This window comes from Metopolophium dirhodum, chromosome 6 (genome assembly GCF_019925205.1).
Source record: "Metopolophium dirhodum isolate CAU chromosome 6, ASM1992520v1, whole genome shotgun sequence".
In the NCBI taxonomy this organism is placed as follows: domain Eukaryota; kingdom Metazoa; phylum Arthropoda; class Insecta; order Hemiptera; family Aphididae; genus Metopolophium; species Metopolophium dirhodum.
The window spans coordinates 9,782,394-9,802,126 of NC_083565.1; the positions used below are offsets into that span (position 1 = coordinate 9,782,394).

The 19,733-nt window shown below is 27.2% G+C and overlaps 1 protein-coding gene and 1 pseudogene across 1 annotated transcript; both read left to right on the plus strand.

Moving 5' to 3' along the window:
- The first annotated feature begins 610 nt into the window (after positions 1 to 610).
- LOC132946704 (uncharacterized) lies at positions 611 to 10,705 on the plus strand (annotated as a pseudogene).
- Positions 10,706 to 13,321: 2,616 nt separating this feature from the next.
- Positions 13,322 to 17,046, plus strand: LOC132946705 (tigger transposable element-derived protein 4-like). The gene is made up of 2 exons (XM_061016763.1): positions 13,322 to 14,068; positions 17,035 to 17,046. The coding sequence occupies exons 1-2, from the start codon at positions 13,322 to 13,324 to the stop codon at positions 17,044 to 17,046; spliced, it is 759 nt and encodes a 252-aa protein (XP_060872746.1).
- The last annotated feature ends 2,687 nt before the right edge of the window (positions 17,047 to 19,733 follow it).

The window sequence follows — 19,733 nt, forward strand, 5'->3', positions numbered from 1 at the left end:
TGAAGAAGTTACAAGTGCGGAAGGAAACACTATACATATCTATATAATAATTATCACCATATTATAATGCCTAAATGTATTATACTATAATGTTATTGGTAATGTTATATATGGCTATTATAAAAAAGGTTTAAACAAAATAATTTATACACACAATTTACAAATTTTAAACATTTACCAGAATAATATTGTATGAAATTTTTAAATAATTTTAAAATTTATTAAAATTAAACAGCCGCTAGGCGCCTTAATAGTTCCATATTTTCAATAACTTCACGAAGCATAATATAAAGGGAAGGGACATTAATTGCTAGCCATCATCTATAACACCTATGGGTAGGTGATAATAGATCATTATAGTTATCATTATTATTAATTCAGTACGTGCCCGAAACGGATCGAAATCGTAATAATACAACCCGGGTTATCTACAGAAGCTATTGCAACCAATTTCAAATTCATACAATACATTAATCTAGTTTCCGTGATTTTATTCAGTTTGTGTTCGTTGTCGGAAGTGGTGTTAATCTGTTGTAGATACAGCAACTAAACGATGTGCATTTTATGTTACTTATGTTAGAGTAACGATTAAAACGGTTTCAAAAATACAATGATAGCAAAAAGCGTCATAGTACTGATTTTGGGGGTTTTTGTTGTCGATGGATTAGCTGCAGATAATTTCATCGTTAAATACAAATCCCATACAGGTAAATTTTTTTAAATTATACACTAAAAATATACTACCCATATTACTTTAGTGATACATATTACCTATATTATATTACCTATGCGTGTTTGCGTGTTTGCACTGTTGAAATAATTGTTTTGATTTATTTTTTGTCTCAGATGACTACGACGTCACAGCGATTTATAAGACACAGTCAGAGTATAATACTGGCGAAGAAAGCAATAGTAAATATTTAGTTATAATATATTATGGTATTTTAAACATATTAACTAAATTTAACCTAGAAATTGGCTGTTCATTTGAGAACTAATGCTATTGGTATGCCGATTGAGTTTGATGGATTCATTCTAAGTTCCGATAAGAAAAGTTTAGAATTTATAGCAGACAACAAGTATCCGACCAATATTCTCACGCGAAATGAAATTGAGTACAACGTCGAAGAATGGGCCATTTCGACATTCTATATGGCTAGTACGTACTATATTGAATTCTTTGTTAAAATTGTAAAAAAATATAAACTATATTACATTGAAAAAATAAACTATAAAAAAACAAGACCAAATTTATTCTAAATTCCCATTTGTTATTTGAAAATCTTTGATATAAAACACAATTTATTACATTTATTAATTGGACATTTTATGTAATCCAAAATCCGACAAACTTATAAAAAATATCTTTAAATATCCTTTTAAAAAGTTCAGTTGTCGTTATTTTTCATTGATTTGTATATTTTTTAAATAACTTAACCTTTTTACCTTGGACCAAGTACTGAAAGACCTACTGTTACAGATAATACAGAAGTCTTAAAGTTCTCCGATTATAATTTGTTGTTGTGGAAAGCTAACGACAATTCAGAATTATTCTTAATCAGATGGAAACAAAGAAATACAATTCAACAGTGTATATCTGTATCGTATATACTGGAAGATGTGTCAAAGTGTTCATTCATAATGTTCTTGATTGATGAGAATAGTCCTCATAAAGGAGTTATCTATTCTTATAATATAAAACAATCGGAAAATTGGTTTTATACATGTAACTATATCAATATTAAAATATATATTATGACTTATATACACCTAAAAGGTACCTCGTACCATAGGCGCAATTTGGGGGGCTAAATTTATAAAATCAATACAAACCCCTTGGGGTTCCGCCCCCGCACCCCCTCACCACTTGTTATAATTTTTACGGTAATAATATATTACAAAAACATTTAGTTTGGTACTCAACAGTAAAAACAAAATACTTGATAAATGAAAAACAATAATAAACAACTCAAGTACTCCACAACTCAATGCTAATTAATATTATTTATTTGTAATTATAAAAATAAAATAACATAGTTGCCAAGTGTTAAATCTTATAATTGCAAACGGTGATTATAGACATAGCGAATTTATTTAATTTATCTTTATTTTAATACTACCAGAAATGTCCTTTTCTTTATATGTCACAGAAGCATTTGAAAATCTATCTTGATGCATAGATGTGCGTATCAATTTTTTATCTTCCTCATAGCTAAAAAACACACTATTTTTCCCCTTTAGGGGTTGATATTTCAAAAATTCTTTCTTAACCTACATCATAATAGCTATCTGTATACCAAACTTCTGCCCGATCCGTCCAATGGTTTGAGCTGTGCGTTGATAGATCAGTTAGCTAGCTTACTATTTTATATATACAGATGATCTCCGTAAATCCCATATTCTAAAAATAGCTAATATGCGATAATAACATTTAAACCCGTGTTACTATTATGATAGCAGGTTATCTATATTCATAGAACATTACTATATACTCAAGCTGTTATTCAACGATGTATCATATTATATTCATAATTCATATCATTAAAACTAACATTAATAACAACAATTGATATTAATTATTATTATTAATTATTTTACTTATTACTTATTACTTATTAGACAACATACGTATTCTGGTTATCGAGTTGGCTAAAAAACTCTATATTTAATTTTTTTTTTTAATTTGATAATTTTTTTTATTAGGTGGATTTAAGAATGAATATATTTAAAGACTTAGAGGGACTTACAAAACTAGAGGGGTTAGCCCCCTCTAGACCCCCCCTCCCCGAATTGCACCTATGCCTCGTACATATTATATTAAAAAACAACAAGTACCTACATGTTTCTCAATTTCACTGCAAATGAGGAAAAACATAACCTATTTAATTGTACATATTTTATTTATAAACCTATAAATAGGTGTACCTATAATTCATTACTCATTAGTTTTTGGAGCATTTATAATTTTTTTTACTTAATCAATCCAAAGTTGTGAAATTCATGACATTTATTTGAGGTAGTAAAAAAAAAATCCACTTCGAATAAACAGTATATAAATAAAAGGATTTAATTATAAATTTCGTATTTTACAGAGTGAATTAAAAACAGTTTTGTTCAAATATAATAATTGGTTATTTGAAAACAAAACATACCTACAGTTTAAAATTTAAACTCCAAAAGAAATCAAACCAAGTAAAATTGGATTACGGTGGATATGAAAAAGTAGACGCCGACGGTTGTAAGATTGGAATCAAGCGAATAGCTCAGTGCACAGATGATGATGAGTATAATAGTATGTAATATTGAATTTCATAGTTAAGGGACACCACAATTAAAGGAGTTTGATATAGGCAATTTTAATGACATTTTGAGTAGAATTAAAATTTTAAATCTTAAATATTAATATTACTTAAATAATAATTTTAAATATTCTAAAAGTGATCCCATGTCAGTTCCAACAATGGTTGTTGAGTGTTGACTAATGTAAAGATTATACAGGAAATGGGACATAATATACTTACGAATTACGAATTATGAAGACAATATGCACAGTAACTTCATCAAATGATCACAATATAATATAGAGAACTTTATCTGTGTCGTTTTTATGTTGTTGGTACCTATCAATACACACTAATTTGTAATAAACTAATAAAAAATTAAATGAAAAATAAACGAATAAACAACTTGAATTTTCTTTAAGTTATAAACACAAAAAAAAACGCTACATTGATAAAACTTTTCACTGTGTATCGTATTGTAAACATTAATAATTGGTTGATATTTCAGTTTGTCCCACGCATAACTATTTTTATGAATAAATCACGTGTGGTGTGTGGCGTGGTATACTTTTTAAAGTTCAAAGCTTAAACTTATTATAATAAAAAAATGAAAACAATTAATGGAGAAAATAAAGGTGGTCCTCTAGTATAGGTAAAGGAAAAAAAATTGCAAAATGTTCAAGTTACCCCCTCAAATCGGTTCCAATACTTAATAAAAGCATAATAAAAACATTTCAGACTTTATCAACTTTAACCCATGCCGCAAAAGCTCTAAAGTTTTAATAATAAAAAAATATTCCAAATCGTTAATTTTTTTATATAATTAATCATAACTCTTAAAACAATGATTTTACAAAAACATTGTAAGGACACTAATTACACATTATTATTATTACATCAGTTATATACTGATACATTTTTTTTTAATATTCAATTTTTAAAAATATTTGAGTTTAAATTTTTAAAATAAAAATTTGTAACTATTTTTTAGCTCGGCAGTAAATAAAATGTTTTCTATATCATATAATGCGATTTAAATGAACATAAACTTATGTAGGTAGTGTATAATATAGTTTGTATTGTTTGTAAGTAATACTACAATCGACGTTGTAATCTATGAAACAAAGTATAGAATCGTTAGGTGGGTACTGGGTATAGTATACCTAAACTCGTATTTTTCGATTATTACGTGAAGATTATTTCGATGACACATTGCAACATTCACTGGACGCGAACAAGCCAACGCAGTATACCAAACGCTTTTAGATTGGTATTTAGATGAAAATGTACAAGCATTGTGTTCCGATACTACAGCATCAAACACAGGTCGCTTAAACGGTGCTTGTGTTTTGCTCGAGCAACTGTTAGAACGTGAAATCATATATTTACCATGCCGCCACCATATATATGAAATTATATTAAAAAGTGTGTTTGATTTAAAATTTGGGGCAGCATCGGGCTCAGACGTGCCAATTTTTAAAAGGTTCCAACAAGCCTGGGGAACAATTAACCCTAACAATTTTAATCCTGGCATACAAAAAAATTGTTATGGATTCTGTAAATTATGTATGTGATCATATTATTAAATTTTCTAAAGATCGACTTTTAGAAAAGCATCCAAGAGATGATTACCGAGAGTTACTAGAATTAACAGTAATTTTTTTGGGCGGAAAACTTCATTCATCGCGCTCGGTGGATGGCCAAAGCTATTTATAGCTTAACAATTTATTTATTTCGTGAACAGTTTCGATTAACACCCAAAGAAGAAAGTGCTTTAAGAAGTATTTGCATTTTTATTGTACGATTATACATAAAAGTATGGTTTAATTCACCATCTTCAATCAAAGCAGCTTTACAAGACTTGACTTTTATAAAAAAATCTATTACATTTTACCTCTATAGTTAAAGATCTATCACAGGTAGCGGTTGAAAAGTGTTGTGGTCACTTATGGTATTTATCTGCAGAATTATGTGCATTTGCTTTTTTTGATGAGGCTGTGTCACTGGAGACTAAAAGAAAAATGATTCATGCTCTAAACAACGATGATTGTACATCAGAATTAAGTTCAAATGCACGTTTAATTATATCTCCAAAAAATGCTAACGAGTTATTAGAAAAGGAAATCGATGATTTTATATGTGTCAATACCAAAAAACTATTTAAACAATTTGCAATCAATACCATTTTTTTTAATAAGGACCCTTTATATTGGGAAAATAATGAAGATTATAATAAAGCTCTGTTCATTTTAAAAAATATTCCAGTTATAAATGATGTTGCGGAAAGAGGAGTAAAACTTATAGAGGATTATAACAATAAAATGACCAAAGATGAATATCAAAAACAATACCTACTTCAAGTTGTTAGTGATTATTGTAAAAAATAATCTGACCACAAAAAAAAACACTTACACAGTCATACATTTAGTTGTATCATTTATATTTAAAATATGTTAAAGATGTAAGTATTGAGTATTAAGACATTATGTTATTATTTATTGTAAATTGTTTTTATAATTAATTATTTGTATATGTTAAGTTGTCGGAAATATCTGAATTTTTAAGATTTTTTTTTTTTTCACCTTTCGACTAAAATATTTGAAGGAATAAAATATTTTCAAACTATTATATATGAAACAAATTGTAGTAAATTTAGTTTTCTATAATTTGTATCTGAATGAATTTCTTGTAAAAAAAAACTTTTTCTGGAGTTATGTTTAAAAATATCAAATAAAAATTATAGCATTGAAAATTTTCTATTTTTGTAACTTTAGAGCTTTTGCGGCACGGGTTAAAATTAAAGAATTTGCATGAAACTTTTTTTGTATGTTTTTTTTTTTTGTAGTTGAACCATTCTAGGGGGGGTAAACAATTGTCTTGTGTTTTCGAGGCTATATTGTTACTTGAATAAAACTATTGCACTGTATATTCATCAAAATATGAATGGAAACTGGTAATGTATTGTACCTATATGATAACATTCTAAAATACATGTATGATAATTTTATATATTTTTTATATAATTATATTAAATAGAAAACGAAGAAATATTTACGATAACTGCAAAAGAATTACAAAAAACACTATCTGCAACTTCATTGACATTCAATATTTATCCATTTGGTAATACATCAGGTATGCAATAAAATCTATTTCAACAAATAGAATATATTTATCAACAATATGAAGTCCATTGTCCATAATAATTGATAGGAAAAAAAATTGTCTCTAAATTGCAGTACAGTAAGTGTCGAGTGTACCTCGTCATTGAGTAAGTCACTGTAATGTACCTATGTGTTAAAATTGAATTCAATGACTAATCATTGAATTTGCCATATAAGCAGAGCTGACAGACCATCCTCGCTTAGAATCGATTTCGTATGGAATTATGATTTATCATTGAATTCAAATTTAACACTTTCATTACATATCGCTTCGCTCAGAATCTATTTATCTGTAGTAAACTTTAAATTAATTAACTTGACGGGACACAAGACCTATGTGCATATCAATTTTTAACCTACTATAGAGAACAATTTCATTGTTTATACGAGGGTGATTCTTGCATTGAAATTAATATATCATTTAAATGCATTCATGTATTTGGTATGAAAATAATACGTTTATATTTTTTCTACCGGAAAAAAGTGACTTTTTCTCACTTATTTAGTTAGATGCATAAAATAACGGGCTGCTGTTGGAAACTCCCACAAAACTTAAAATCTTAAGAGTAATTTACTAGTAAATAGTAAGTAATAAATACATATCACACAGGGTGATTTTTCAATTATCATTCTCACCCCCCACTTTTTCCTTAATAATAATGACTTCATTCAAATACTTAATAGAAAAAAAGTTTGTACTTATATATCTAAATAACTCTCTTTAAATGGTATAAAAATATGTAAGTATTTGATAGTATGTTCCTTATGAACACTTAAAAACTCCAAAAATCAGAACTTGAATAAACGTATTGTAGGAAAAATGGATGTGAGCATGCTTTGAGAATCACTCTGTATAACACGGAATATAAGTAATTTTTTATAGTAAATATATTATCATACCTCATATATTAATCTTCATTGGAATTATTGTTAGTCTATACATCATGAAATAAATCATCACCGCAGTCTTCGAAGTCTTCTACATTTGCATCACCCAACTACTTTTTTTCTAAATCAAGCACCTATATACAACTTATACTAGTTATACTTAATCAATGCGGTACCTACACAGAAGCTACTCACGCTGTAATTAACTAATATCATAATAATTATAATCCGTTTAGCACGTTTGATAGCCGATAGTTAGAACCCGAACATAATTGTTTTTTTGCGTGTCGGTGTGTGTGTGTATACGTGTGTTGATAAAAAAATGCAGAATGCACGAATGGTACATACGGCGCGAACTGCGAACAAAAATGTTCCAGCCGTTGTAGTTCGAACTCGTGTGACGGTTACACCGGTGTTTGCACTGAGGGATGCAAGATGAGTTACATTTTGCCGTGCTGCATAACAAGTAAAACTATACTAAAACTATATAACTACGATTTGATGACGTTATTGAAACATTTTAAAATATAATTCGTTTTGCAATTACAGAGTATCCGTGGCTCAAACGTCCGCCACAGCTGGAATCATGGGACGTTATTGGGTCACTAAAGTTTAAAATTGATTTAAATTCCAAAAACGTAGACAGCAGTAAGAAAGTTAAATCCGAATATTACCAAATAGTATTCAAAGTAAATAATATCATACATTTTGTTTACTTATACATATTACATATTACATGATTCCATTCGCCCAAATATATAGGTACTTATAAAACATTATAACAATTGGTACAATCAGTAATTATTACTAATTAGTAATTTACATAACTGTCTTATTAGAAAATATATAATTATTTGCATATTGTACAGAACCATATTTTAATATGCAGTAGAGCCCAAATTGGGCAGTATGAAATACAGTAAAACCTCGATAACTCGAATCGGTTAGGGGCAAAAAAAAAATTCGGGATATCGAAAATTCGAGTTATAGAAAAAATTGTGTATAGGTACTTATTGAAATGCATGGGCGAAGATATTCCTTCGTGTTATCTAAAATTCGACTTAAAGACGTTCGAGTTATCGAGGTTTCACTGTATCATAAAACTGCAGTTAAATTCACAGATACCTATACCTTAGTACTAAGCAGTTAAAATAAAATAATTATAAATATTATTTGTATTCTCATAGTTTTATAATTCTATATTGTACAAAATATCAAAATTAAAAATAATAAATATTTAATGGTTTTAAAAATTTTGAGAGGTACCTGACTACTACTATAAGACTTGTGGTAGGTAGGTATGCAATAACTCTATATTAGTATAGTTAATAATTAGTTATTAGCACATTAGTTTTTAGTATGAATACTAAATAAATATTGTACTTACCTACCCAATTTTCTTTCAATTGTCTAGCCGTAGTTATGCAACAAATATACCCGTACTGAGTATTTTGTACATTTATCCATTTAAAACTTAGAACACCTTTTGATTTATGCATCTGTATTTTATGCGTTTAAGATCGCTACAGACGAATCGGAATTTCAATATCAAGAACTAAAAGAAATCGGACAACAGAAATCCGTAATAGAAATCATTGACAATCTCAAACCGGGAATATCGTACACCGTCGGTGTGATGCTAATTTCAGAAGACGGAAATTACAACATAGAGGATATAAAAACTTTCAATTACTCGACCTAGTGCATATGTATACATTATACTCATAAATTATCTATTATATACTTAAAAATAATTATAATATTTTAAAAAAACAATAATATAACTAATAACTGTATCAATTAATTTTTTTTAAATGCAGTACCGAGGTACATAAACTACGATGTAAACTTAACGAGTGGTACAGATTACATGAATGTCACTTGGAACAAGGTAAACAGTTGAAATATAATTGCATATTATGGTGTTTCTTCTGAAACCATTTAGGTATGCTATTATGTTATGTTGTTACCTGATTACAGCTCAGCGATCAAAACGAAGAGAATTGCAAAATAACCGAGTACTTGTTAAGGCTGAAGTTGAATCGCACAGCTATACACCAACAAAGTTATACAGAAGAAGTGAAATCTAATGATAATAATGGGTATATGTTTGATAATCTACTATCTGGGGAAAAATATAAAATTCAAGCAATAGCGATTTTGGATTCAGGTCAGACCGAAGCATTTACACCAAGCCCCACGGTATGTCCTTCACAATTTAAAAAAAAATAAACTAATATTGTATGAAAACATTAGTTTAGTCTAACTGCATTTAAGTCTAATTAGTAATGTTAGTGTATCTGCAGTGTAATAGCAAGCAATTATAGGCAGGGTCAGGACTATACAATCAATATATCTACATTTTCTATAGGTATCTAATTAATATTTAATCATATATTATTTGTGTTGTATCATAATTATTTTTAAAAAATGATATAGTAAGAACGTAACATAAAATCGCTGTCTAAAATAAACCCGATGCATTCAAAAATTGAAGTATGTATGATAAATTTATATTCATGTGTTTAGAAAACCATATTATAAGTACTAAAGTAAATACTGTTTTTACAAACAACAATTAGGAAATACTTGATAATTTAATCAGCATTAAGTATTAACAATAAAATATAATATAACAACAATATAAAGTATTAATAAAAAAAAATATCTGTACAAATACTTGCATTTTATAATAATTTATCCACCGTTGACAAAAGCCTCCTACAGTGTCCAACAAATCAAGAAGAATATTTTTAGCTTAAACAACAAGTCCCAACTAACAGTTGTGATGCTGGCATGAATTTGGCAGCGCAAAAGTTGAAATAGGCCTCCCAGTGTAGATAAAATCCAACAAATTTTGAAAGTGGTCAAACAATGTCCAAAAATGTAGTAACCAACAAATTTGGATTGGTTGGATTGATCTCACCTAATGTTGTGCTGCTACGTTTACTGGGGTTAATAATCAATGTGCTTAAAGCATAAAAACAATGAATAACAAAAAAAAAATACTTCAGTAATGATATTAACTTAATATACCACCAAAGGCCACAGTTTCAAATGTCAAATAGTGAGGGTGGATGACCTGACTTAGTCACATAAACTATTATGTATAAAATATCTACATATTATGTGATTTGTATATAGATGTGTAAATATTATTTTTACATAACAGTTTTAGGTCCTGTGAAAGAACTAATAGTTTACAAGACAAATTTGATAAGCAAATTAATTGGAATTAGGTGAAGTTTTTCCGACAGATATATCATTAACGGTCTTATTATCATTGCAATTAATGAGGATAATATGAATTATACAAAGCGGATTACTGTAGAACCCGAAAGATGCGTTGCAATATTAAACACGCATACCTAAAGTAAATATTAGAGCTTTGATAAATGAAGTTAAATATATTTACTATACATAGGTACATTTTTTTGACTAAGTACCTACAGGTAATTCATTATAATCATTAATAACTTTGTAAAGAAAGCCGTGACAATTTTAATGACTAAACACCAACTCTAAATCCTGGTAGTAAAATTAAATTAAAAATTTTACAAATTTGAAATTATAATACAAATCTTAGCTTTTTCTGCTGTTTAAACAATAAACCTGGGCACAAATTCTTCACATTTAACTATAGCTATTTAGAGGGAGTGTTGAGTATTATGAAATCATTGAAATTCAATGGTTAGTAGAACAATATTGGTAAATTGTTTAGTTGTAAAAATATATATATATCATTTTCTGAACTTAACTTTAGGTTGTTCAGTAAACTTATAATACTACCTAATGTAAAGTTCTCATGAAGTCTCTTTTGTCAAAATAACAGAGAAATCATAGGACCACGGTCCAAGGTCCTCACAAAACTGTCTAAGTAACGAACTGGTGTGAAGTTAGTAATATTTACCTATCCGTTGATAAGAAAATATACAATCGCAATGACCATGCGTACGATGAGTTGCCTATAAATGCCCTTTCATCATATAATTTATACCAGACAAGCAAAATCAAACTGACTGGATACTTACCAAATCAACACCGCATAGATAGCGCTGTAAGATACATACTACATACATTTTTTATACATTATTTATACCTAGTACTTACTATTATAAATTACTATAATAAAACAATTTTTTTTAAATTTGGGTGAAAATGATCTCAAAATACAAAATCAACCCAACAAATTTAAATTTAAATCAATATATTATAAAATATTAAATCTTAATATATTGACTGAACAGTAGAAAATAGTCGTGACAAAATTGATATGGACACTATTGATACACGATGTTCCAGAAGAAAATAAAAACGACTACTATATACTTCCAAAGAACAAAATTAAGTACCATGTTACAGTCTCAACAGTAATTCCTGGAACGTGTAATTAATAAATTATGTTTGGTAAATATTCTGTTCAACTAAAAAAGAATCATTATTTTATTTTATTTTTTATTAAAGAAAACTGGCTTGTGCTCTGTAGGATAGATACTATTTGATACATACCTAGTTTGAAAATAATAACATTTATATACGTCTACAACATTAATTCATAACAGTATACAATATATCTAATATTCTAATACAATTTTAAATGGGTATAAACAAATTAGTCTATTAAATAAGGAATGTTCGATCGTCATTCGTCAGTGTCAAACCTCATCATACGAGTGATAGGTTTGTTTGTAATATAATGACAAGGGGAATAGTTAAAAGTGGTGAATTTCGATCACGTCGAGCTGCAATCTTTAAGTATATAAGTGCTAATAGGGAAGAGGAGTACACGCATTGTAAGAATATAATTATATAATAAATATATTATAATGTTATAAAAGTTGAAAAATAAAATCATTTGTCTATTCATACACAAAAATATTAAAAACAAGTACCTACGTAATGCAGAAAATGTTTTACTTGATTCCATCATTAATGACTTCACAACACTATTTTTAATTTTACACATTAATTTCGTTATTTACATTATTTACTATTGCTTACATTATTTGTATACAAAATTACCGGAATTTAATGGCGATGGCGTCCTTTTAAAGAGTATTAAACATTATAAATTTGATTTTAAAAGTTCTTAGATGAATTTTTTTTGGTATAATAATACATTTACTATAGCTTTTACCATTAATAATATGTATTAAGAGAAAGCTACACCCAGATGTGCTGTCTTCGTCTTACAAAATATGTACAACATAGCAAAAACTGTTTTGAGCGGGATAGAACCACTCAGGCAGTAGTGATAGTTCAGAGTTCTCTAAATTGATACACGATATAGTTCAGAACATTATCCGTAAAATATCGTTTTTATTTTTTTGATATCATTTATACGAAAAAAGTTCTTAATGTTTCAATATCAATTATTGTTTGTATTTTTCAAACTTCTATAAATGTTTGTATTTCCGATTTCGAAAAAATAAAAACGATATTTCACAGTTAACGAAGTTAAAGTTCTTCTTTAAATCTGGTGAAAAATTCGTTTCTTACCTGTAGCCTTTTCGATTCTTTCCTACGCAAAACAGTTTTTGCTATGTTTTACATATTTGTAAGACGGAGATAACACATAATGCAGGTGTAGCGTCGTCTTATATTTAATAATCATTGGAATATGTAATATGTTTCTGATACAACATTATTTTAATTATTGTTCTTACCCATAAAAGCTTAAAAATACCTATTAATATAGATAAATTTGAATGTTTGTAAATAAATAGTAATATTTAAGAAATAAGAATAATGAATAATGAATTATAATTTAAAAACACTAAAAATTCACCATTTCAATTTAATATTTTTTGGACTATATTTGTTTGTTTTATGTTGATAAATTATAAGTATTGAATCTTAAATATTCTGATTCATAATAGAATATATTATACTATATCATAATAAAGGTAATTGGACATTCCCCCCCCCCATTTTTATTTTAAAAGTTTATTATTGACTAATAGTATTAAATTGATGGTGTGTTCTAATATGACTGGAACTGAAAAACAAAAACTTCTAATTATTGTAAAAAGCAAAAATCCAAGGTGTTTCAAAGGCATAAAATCACTTGAAACAAATTACGATTTTAATAAAAAAGCGTGGATGACATCATTAATTTTTGAAAAGTGGTTACTAGATATTGATCAAAAAATGAGTCAAGAAAATCGAAAAATAATTTTATTTGTGGATAATTGTACTGCTCATCCTCGTACCTTATCTACAAAGTTAAAATCTGTAACGCTTGCATATTTTCCCCCAAATACAACAAGTAAGCTCCAACCAATGGACCAAGGAATAATAAATAATCTTAAAGTGTATTATCGAAAACGTATTTTGAACAAAGTTATTTCAAATCTTGAACAGAGAACAACAATTACTCTGCGAGATTGTATTTCTGAGGTATCGAAAGCTTGGAGAAGTGATGTAACGTCCGAAACCATAAAAAAATGTTTTTTCAAAGCTGGATTTACAAATGAAAATGTTGAAACCGATATTGAAATACCAGATGTACAACGAGAATGGGAGTTAGTTCACTGCGATGGCGTTACTTTAAAAGATTATTTGAAAATTGATGAAGATATCGCCGTATATGAATCACCTACTGAAGAAAGTATTGTAGAAGAGGTTAGAAAAAAAGAAAATCCTGATGAATTTGAAGAAGAAGACGACGAAGAGGAACATGCAGTAGAACAATCCAAACTCACAGAAGAAGACATATTAAACGCTTTATCGGTGGTAAGAAATGGGTTTAGACAAGAAGCAAATGTTCCCGATGAAATTTTTTTAAAACTTGACGATATAGAAACTTTTTACGAAAGAAGGACAATTTTCAAAAATAATAAACAAACAAAACTTACTGATTATTTCTTTTAAATTATATTTAAGGTTAAAAATTAAATTAAACTGTAATACATATGATGTTTGATGTTGTTTTTACATACATACAATATACATAATAAAAAAATAATAAAAAAAAGTTGAAAAAAATACGTAATTCTATTTAACGAATTCCTCTATATAACGAATTTTTTTTGCTGCTTATTCGACTTCGTTATATGGAAGTTTCACTGTACAATATTATTTATTATTTAATATAAAATTATTTTTTTTTTCATAAATATAATAGATTATAAATCTACATGTTCAATCCACTGAACTACTAAAAAAATAAAAATTTAAAAAAAAATAAGCATAAAATAAAATATAATTAATAATTAATAAGATAGCTAAAAATTCCGACATAAAAATGATACATTTTGTAAAAAACATTTGATTACTAATTCTTTTGTTATTTTTAAACACATATTTTTTAGCTTTTGTTCTTATATTTTTTTTTTAGACTATACCAGTTTGGATATTTAACATTTTAATAATTGCTTTTGAATTTGATTCAAATAGTTCAGTTGATCAAAAATATACATCAATAATTTATTATATTTATGAAAATATTAGACAATAGGCAAAATAATAATTTCATATTAAATAATAAAATATTATTATAAAATAGTTAACTTAAAAAAAATGGCGGGAAAATGTCCGCATCAAAAATATATCGGGAGAAAATGTCCTGCTACACCGAAAACAGTCGGAGGGGGGGGGGAAATGTCCGCGATTCATAATAAATAATAATATAATGTATAAATTGTTCTAAAAATATTTGAATTGTTATTGTACGCTTCTTTAAAATTAATTTGAATTGCTATTGCTATCTATATAAATACAAAATAAACAATATGACTGCTTTTTTATATGATGTGTCTAAGAAGTAAAAAGTAGGTATTTCAGAAGAACATTTTTCTATTAAAATACTTCCGGGAGTATTATTAGTTATACAATTATAATGTAAAGATATTGTAACATGGACGTGTGTCGTGTACAGTAGGTACTATAATAGTGACTCACCAGCACTACTGGTGAGTCAGATAAAAAAGTTAATTTAATTTAATTTTTACTCCAATAAATATTTATGATTTATTAAAATGTAATAAGCCCCTATATCAATTAATTGTATTATTATTCGCTAGTAATGTTGAATACAAATCAAGAATGTCAAACAACATAATTAGTAGCATTTTATCTTGAAATGTTGTTCAGAAAAAAAATATATATCTATTAAAAGCAATGAATGCGATTATTATTAAGTAATTACCTATCTAACTATTTTCTTGTAATTATAAGCTCTGAAAAATTTTCCAGCATTTTAAACTGTTGATATTTTATATACTTATTACTTATACGGCTATACTTCAAATATTTTCAGATTTATTCCTTTAAAAAATAAAATAAACTTTTTCATTTTTTAAATATAATAGGCACTTAGTTATATTAGTACCTACCCATAGAAAATTATTGATGGGTAATTGAAGTACCTAGTGAGTAATAAGTATCTAAGAATCTAAATTTTACAATTAAACCATTATATAAAAAAAAAAAAATGTTTTTATATTATCAAATCATACCGAATTATAAACTAATAAATGATTTATGTAAGATCCATAAAAAAACACATGATTGTATAATTACTATAATTTTGATATTAATTTATGTGAGATTCACAAATTTCTATAGGTAAAAACTGTTTAAGTATTATTACTGTTTTTTTTTATTTATTTATTTAAGTAAGACATTCCTAGCCAAGTAGGCTATCTACATCTACTGATATATAAAGATAAATTTATGACAATTTTAAGCATGGTAACATTAGTTAATAATAACAATAGGAAAGTTAGGGTTGATTAGACAATTATAAAGTAAAAAGAGAAAATATGAGTTAAAAAATGGATAATAATAAGAGTTTTAGTTGATAAGATCGTGTGGACGGCCGCGTTTGAGACGTCTTATAGGTAGTGGACGTATATGAAGGTTGAAATGTATAACGAGCCTGTTGATTTTTAAAGTAAGCTGTGGAAGTTACTGATAAAAAAATAAATATTTAAATATCTTGAATGTTGATATGTCACAGTTTCACAGAGCTATATAATAGAGTGATACTTTTGAGACATTCAGTATTGGTACTATTAAAAATATTTGAAAATCTTAAGCAATATTTTTTAAAACGCATTTCTTGTACTTAATCTAAAATTATTTCAACATTGTATAATTGCCATAAGTAAAAAAAAAACATACATTGATTTCATATAACCATATCAATGCATTGAAATATTATAATAAATATCATTATTTTTTTAATATTTGGTGTTTACTAATACATAAACTTTTAATTGATAATTAGTACCCAGTTACATTTATTTGTATACAACATTCGCGTGGATTACACACTAGGCGATTAGAATAACGCGCGTCTCCGTGCGTTTCGAACGACGCGATACGATCGCTCAAAATAAAACAGCCGTATTATTCGATTATTCTAATCGTATATTTTGATGCCGTGATTAAACGGCATTGAGACAACACAATAAGCGGGTAGAATTTCCTCTTAAACTCTATTATTTTAAATATTAATTTGTTTTAATTATTTGTAATTGAAGTTGAGAATATCACGTTAACTTTTTTGATATTTTAATTTTAAAGCAAGTTATATGATCATTTTAAATTTTGAATAATTTATGTGAAATATAATAATATGTTGAATGCTCATAATTTTTTTAGTTCTTACAAATGTATGTTTAAATAAAACCAATGTGGGGTCCTGGGGCCTGGATAATATTCATCTATTACATAAACTTTAAATTTGATAACAGGTTCAACGCTAAAGTTAAAAATGACAGAGTAAAATTAATTATATTATGAACGTAAAATTTGTTATGTTATACATTAGGTATATATGTATAACTACATAAGTATAACTGTGAGTTGAATGCACTAACACATATTATGCGGGTTAAAATGTTGTCCTTTCTTTCGGAGTTTGTAAATTGCGGTGATCTATCGACTCCGCCAATGTAGCATCGATTCCGCCAGTTCAGGTATTCTAAACACAACCGATCGATTCTGCCACCCACCAATTTTTACCTCAACCTGGTACCTGCTGCAGCTGTCAATACCTATTTCTGTTATAATAATAATAATAATATATCTACAAAATAATTCAACAATTAATTTAAATATTAAAAAAGTGGGTAAGTGGAAGTCGCTCTGCTGTACAGTAGGTGACAAGTGGGTCACTGTAATGGATAGTGTTAAATTTGAATTCAATGGTATAATAGCATTGTATAAGAAAAACGATTCTGAGCGAAAACGGTCGGCCAGCCTATGATATTACTATTTATATTTGATGATATTATTGTAAATAAAGTAATTTATATATAACCTATTTACGTGGAACCTTGTCTTAAGTTTTCAATCTTTAGCTATAAAAGTTGAACATTTTATAAATTTTTAACTACCTACAAAATAATTATTACATTTTGTCAAAATTCGAACTTCGAACGCTTATAAAAAATTAATTTGATTTGCTTGTAGACATTTTTTTTTTTTGATAAAGGTAGACAAACTTATGAATAACCTTATATTACATTTTCAAATCTTAGATTTAAAAAGAAAATTTTTTATGTATTCTCAACTCTAAATAATATGTTAATTTTCGTGATTTTCGTGATTTTTCGATATTTTGTCAAGATTTGAACTTTAAAATTGAAATGCTTATATAAAAAAAAATTGTGTCTAAGGATTTTAAATATTTTTCAAATGTCATTGTAACAATATAGTAGGAGCCTTGTATTAAATGTTCAAGCTTTTTTACCCAACAAATAAAGTTTTATTGACATTCGCATTGAAAAAAAAGGTGGATAAGTGGGTGTCGCTCTGCTGTACAATAAGTGGGTAACTGTAATGGATGGTGTTAAATTTGAATTCAATGATATAATATGATAATATTCTTGTATAAGAAATACGATTCTCAGCGAAAATGGGTCAGTCAGCCTATGATATTACCAAGTATATTTGATGATATTATTGTAAATAAAGTAATTTATACAAAACCTATTTACGTGGAGCCTTGTTTTAAATTTTCAATCCTTAGCCATAAAAGTTAAACATTTTATACATTTTTAACTACAAAATAATTAATAAATTATAAATTTGATAAATGTTGTCAAAATTTGAACTTTAAATGCTTATAAAAAAAAATTTAGCCTATGTATTTTTAATATTTTTCAACTGCTATTAGAACGATATATCAGGAGCCTTGTATTCAATTTTCACGCTTTTTTACCCAACAATAAAATTTTTATTGATATTTATAGAAAAAAAAACTAAAAAAATTGAAAAATCACAATGTCCGTACACCGCTCAAAAAGAGTCAAAATATTTTCAAAAATTTATGGTGTGTAGAAAATGCTAATATAAACATTGAGTGAAATTTTCAAATATCTACAGTCATTCGTTTTTCAATTACAATAAAATAAGAAAATTGTTACATGAGAAATCAAGTGAATATCAAATGTTGTAAAAATATAAATTTCAGACGCTCATAAAAATTTAATTTAAGTTTCTTGTAGACATTTTTTTTTTTTGATAAAGGTAGATAAACTTTAATTTGCTAATTTTCGTAATTTTTCCGTATTTTGTCAAAATTTTAACTTTAAATGCTTATAAATAAAAACTGTGACTAAGAATTTTTAATTTTTTTCAAATGTCATTGTAAGAATATAGTAGAAGCCTTTTATTAAATTGTCAAGCTTTTTTAGATAAAATTTTATTGATATTTATAGAAAAAAAAACTAAAAAAATTGAAAACTGACAATGTCCGTAAACAGCTCAAAAAGAGTCAAAATATTTTCAAAATTGTATGGTGTATAGAAAATGCTAATATAAACATTCAGTCAAAATGTTATGTCCATACACGGTCATTTATATTAGAGTTACACCAAAAACCAAAATCGATTTTCTCGAAAACAGATTTTGCGTAAAAATTCCCGTTTTACCTTAATTTTTCTTTTGTTTTTCACGTCGCTTTTGAAAACTACTGGGAACTTTTTACTTTTGACCCCCCAAAGTACCAACTAGATTCACTTTCCTATCAGAAAAATTACTGTTGAAGAAAATCCAAGCACTTTTACTGTCCTAAAAGGTGATGACAGACACAAAAATAAAAAAATAAAAATTAATAAAAAAAAAAAAATAAAAAAAAAAACACACATCATTGTAAAATCAATACATTCATCGCTTCGCTCAGAATCTAAAAGACTAATAAAATTGGAAACTGAAAATTGAAGGTTTCTTCATTTTGAGTCCCCTAAAAAAGGTAATTATTAATACTTAATAGTAAATTGAGGTCCGTGTACTTTTAAAACATAAATAGGTACATTTATTGCGTCTCGGGTATATATTTTGAAATGTACGAAAATTGTGGCCTGGGATATTCTAATATCCGGTCAGCTGTACAATTTGAAGATTGTTTTTCGAATGACATGGTATTTCAACCATGTTTAGCCGTTTA

Coding starts and splice junctions, on each gene's coding strand:
- LOC132946705 (XM_061016763.1), top strand. CDS start 13,322: ATGACTGGAACTGAAAAACAAAAACTTCTAATTATTGTAAAAAGCAAA.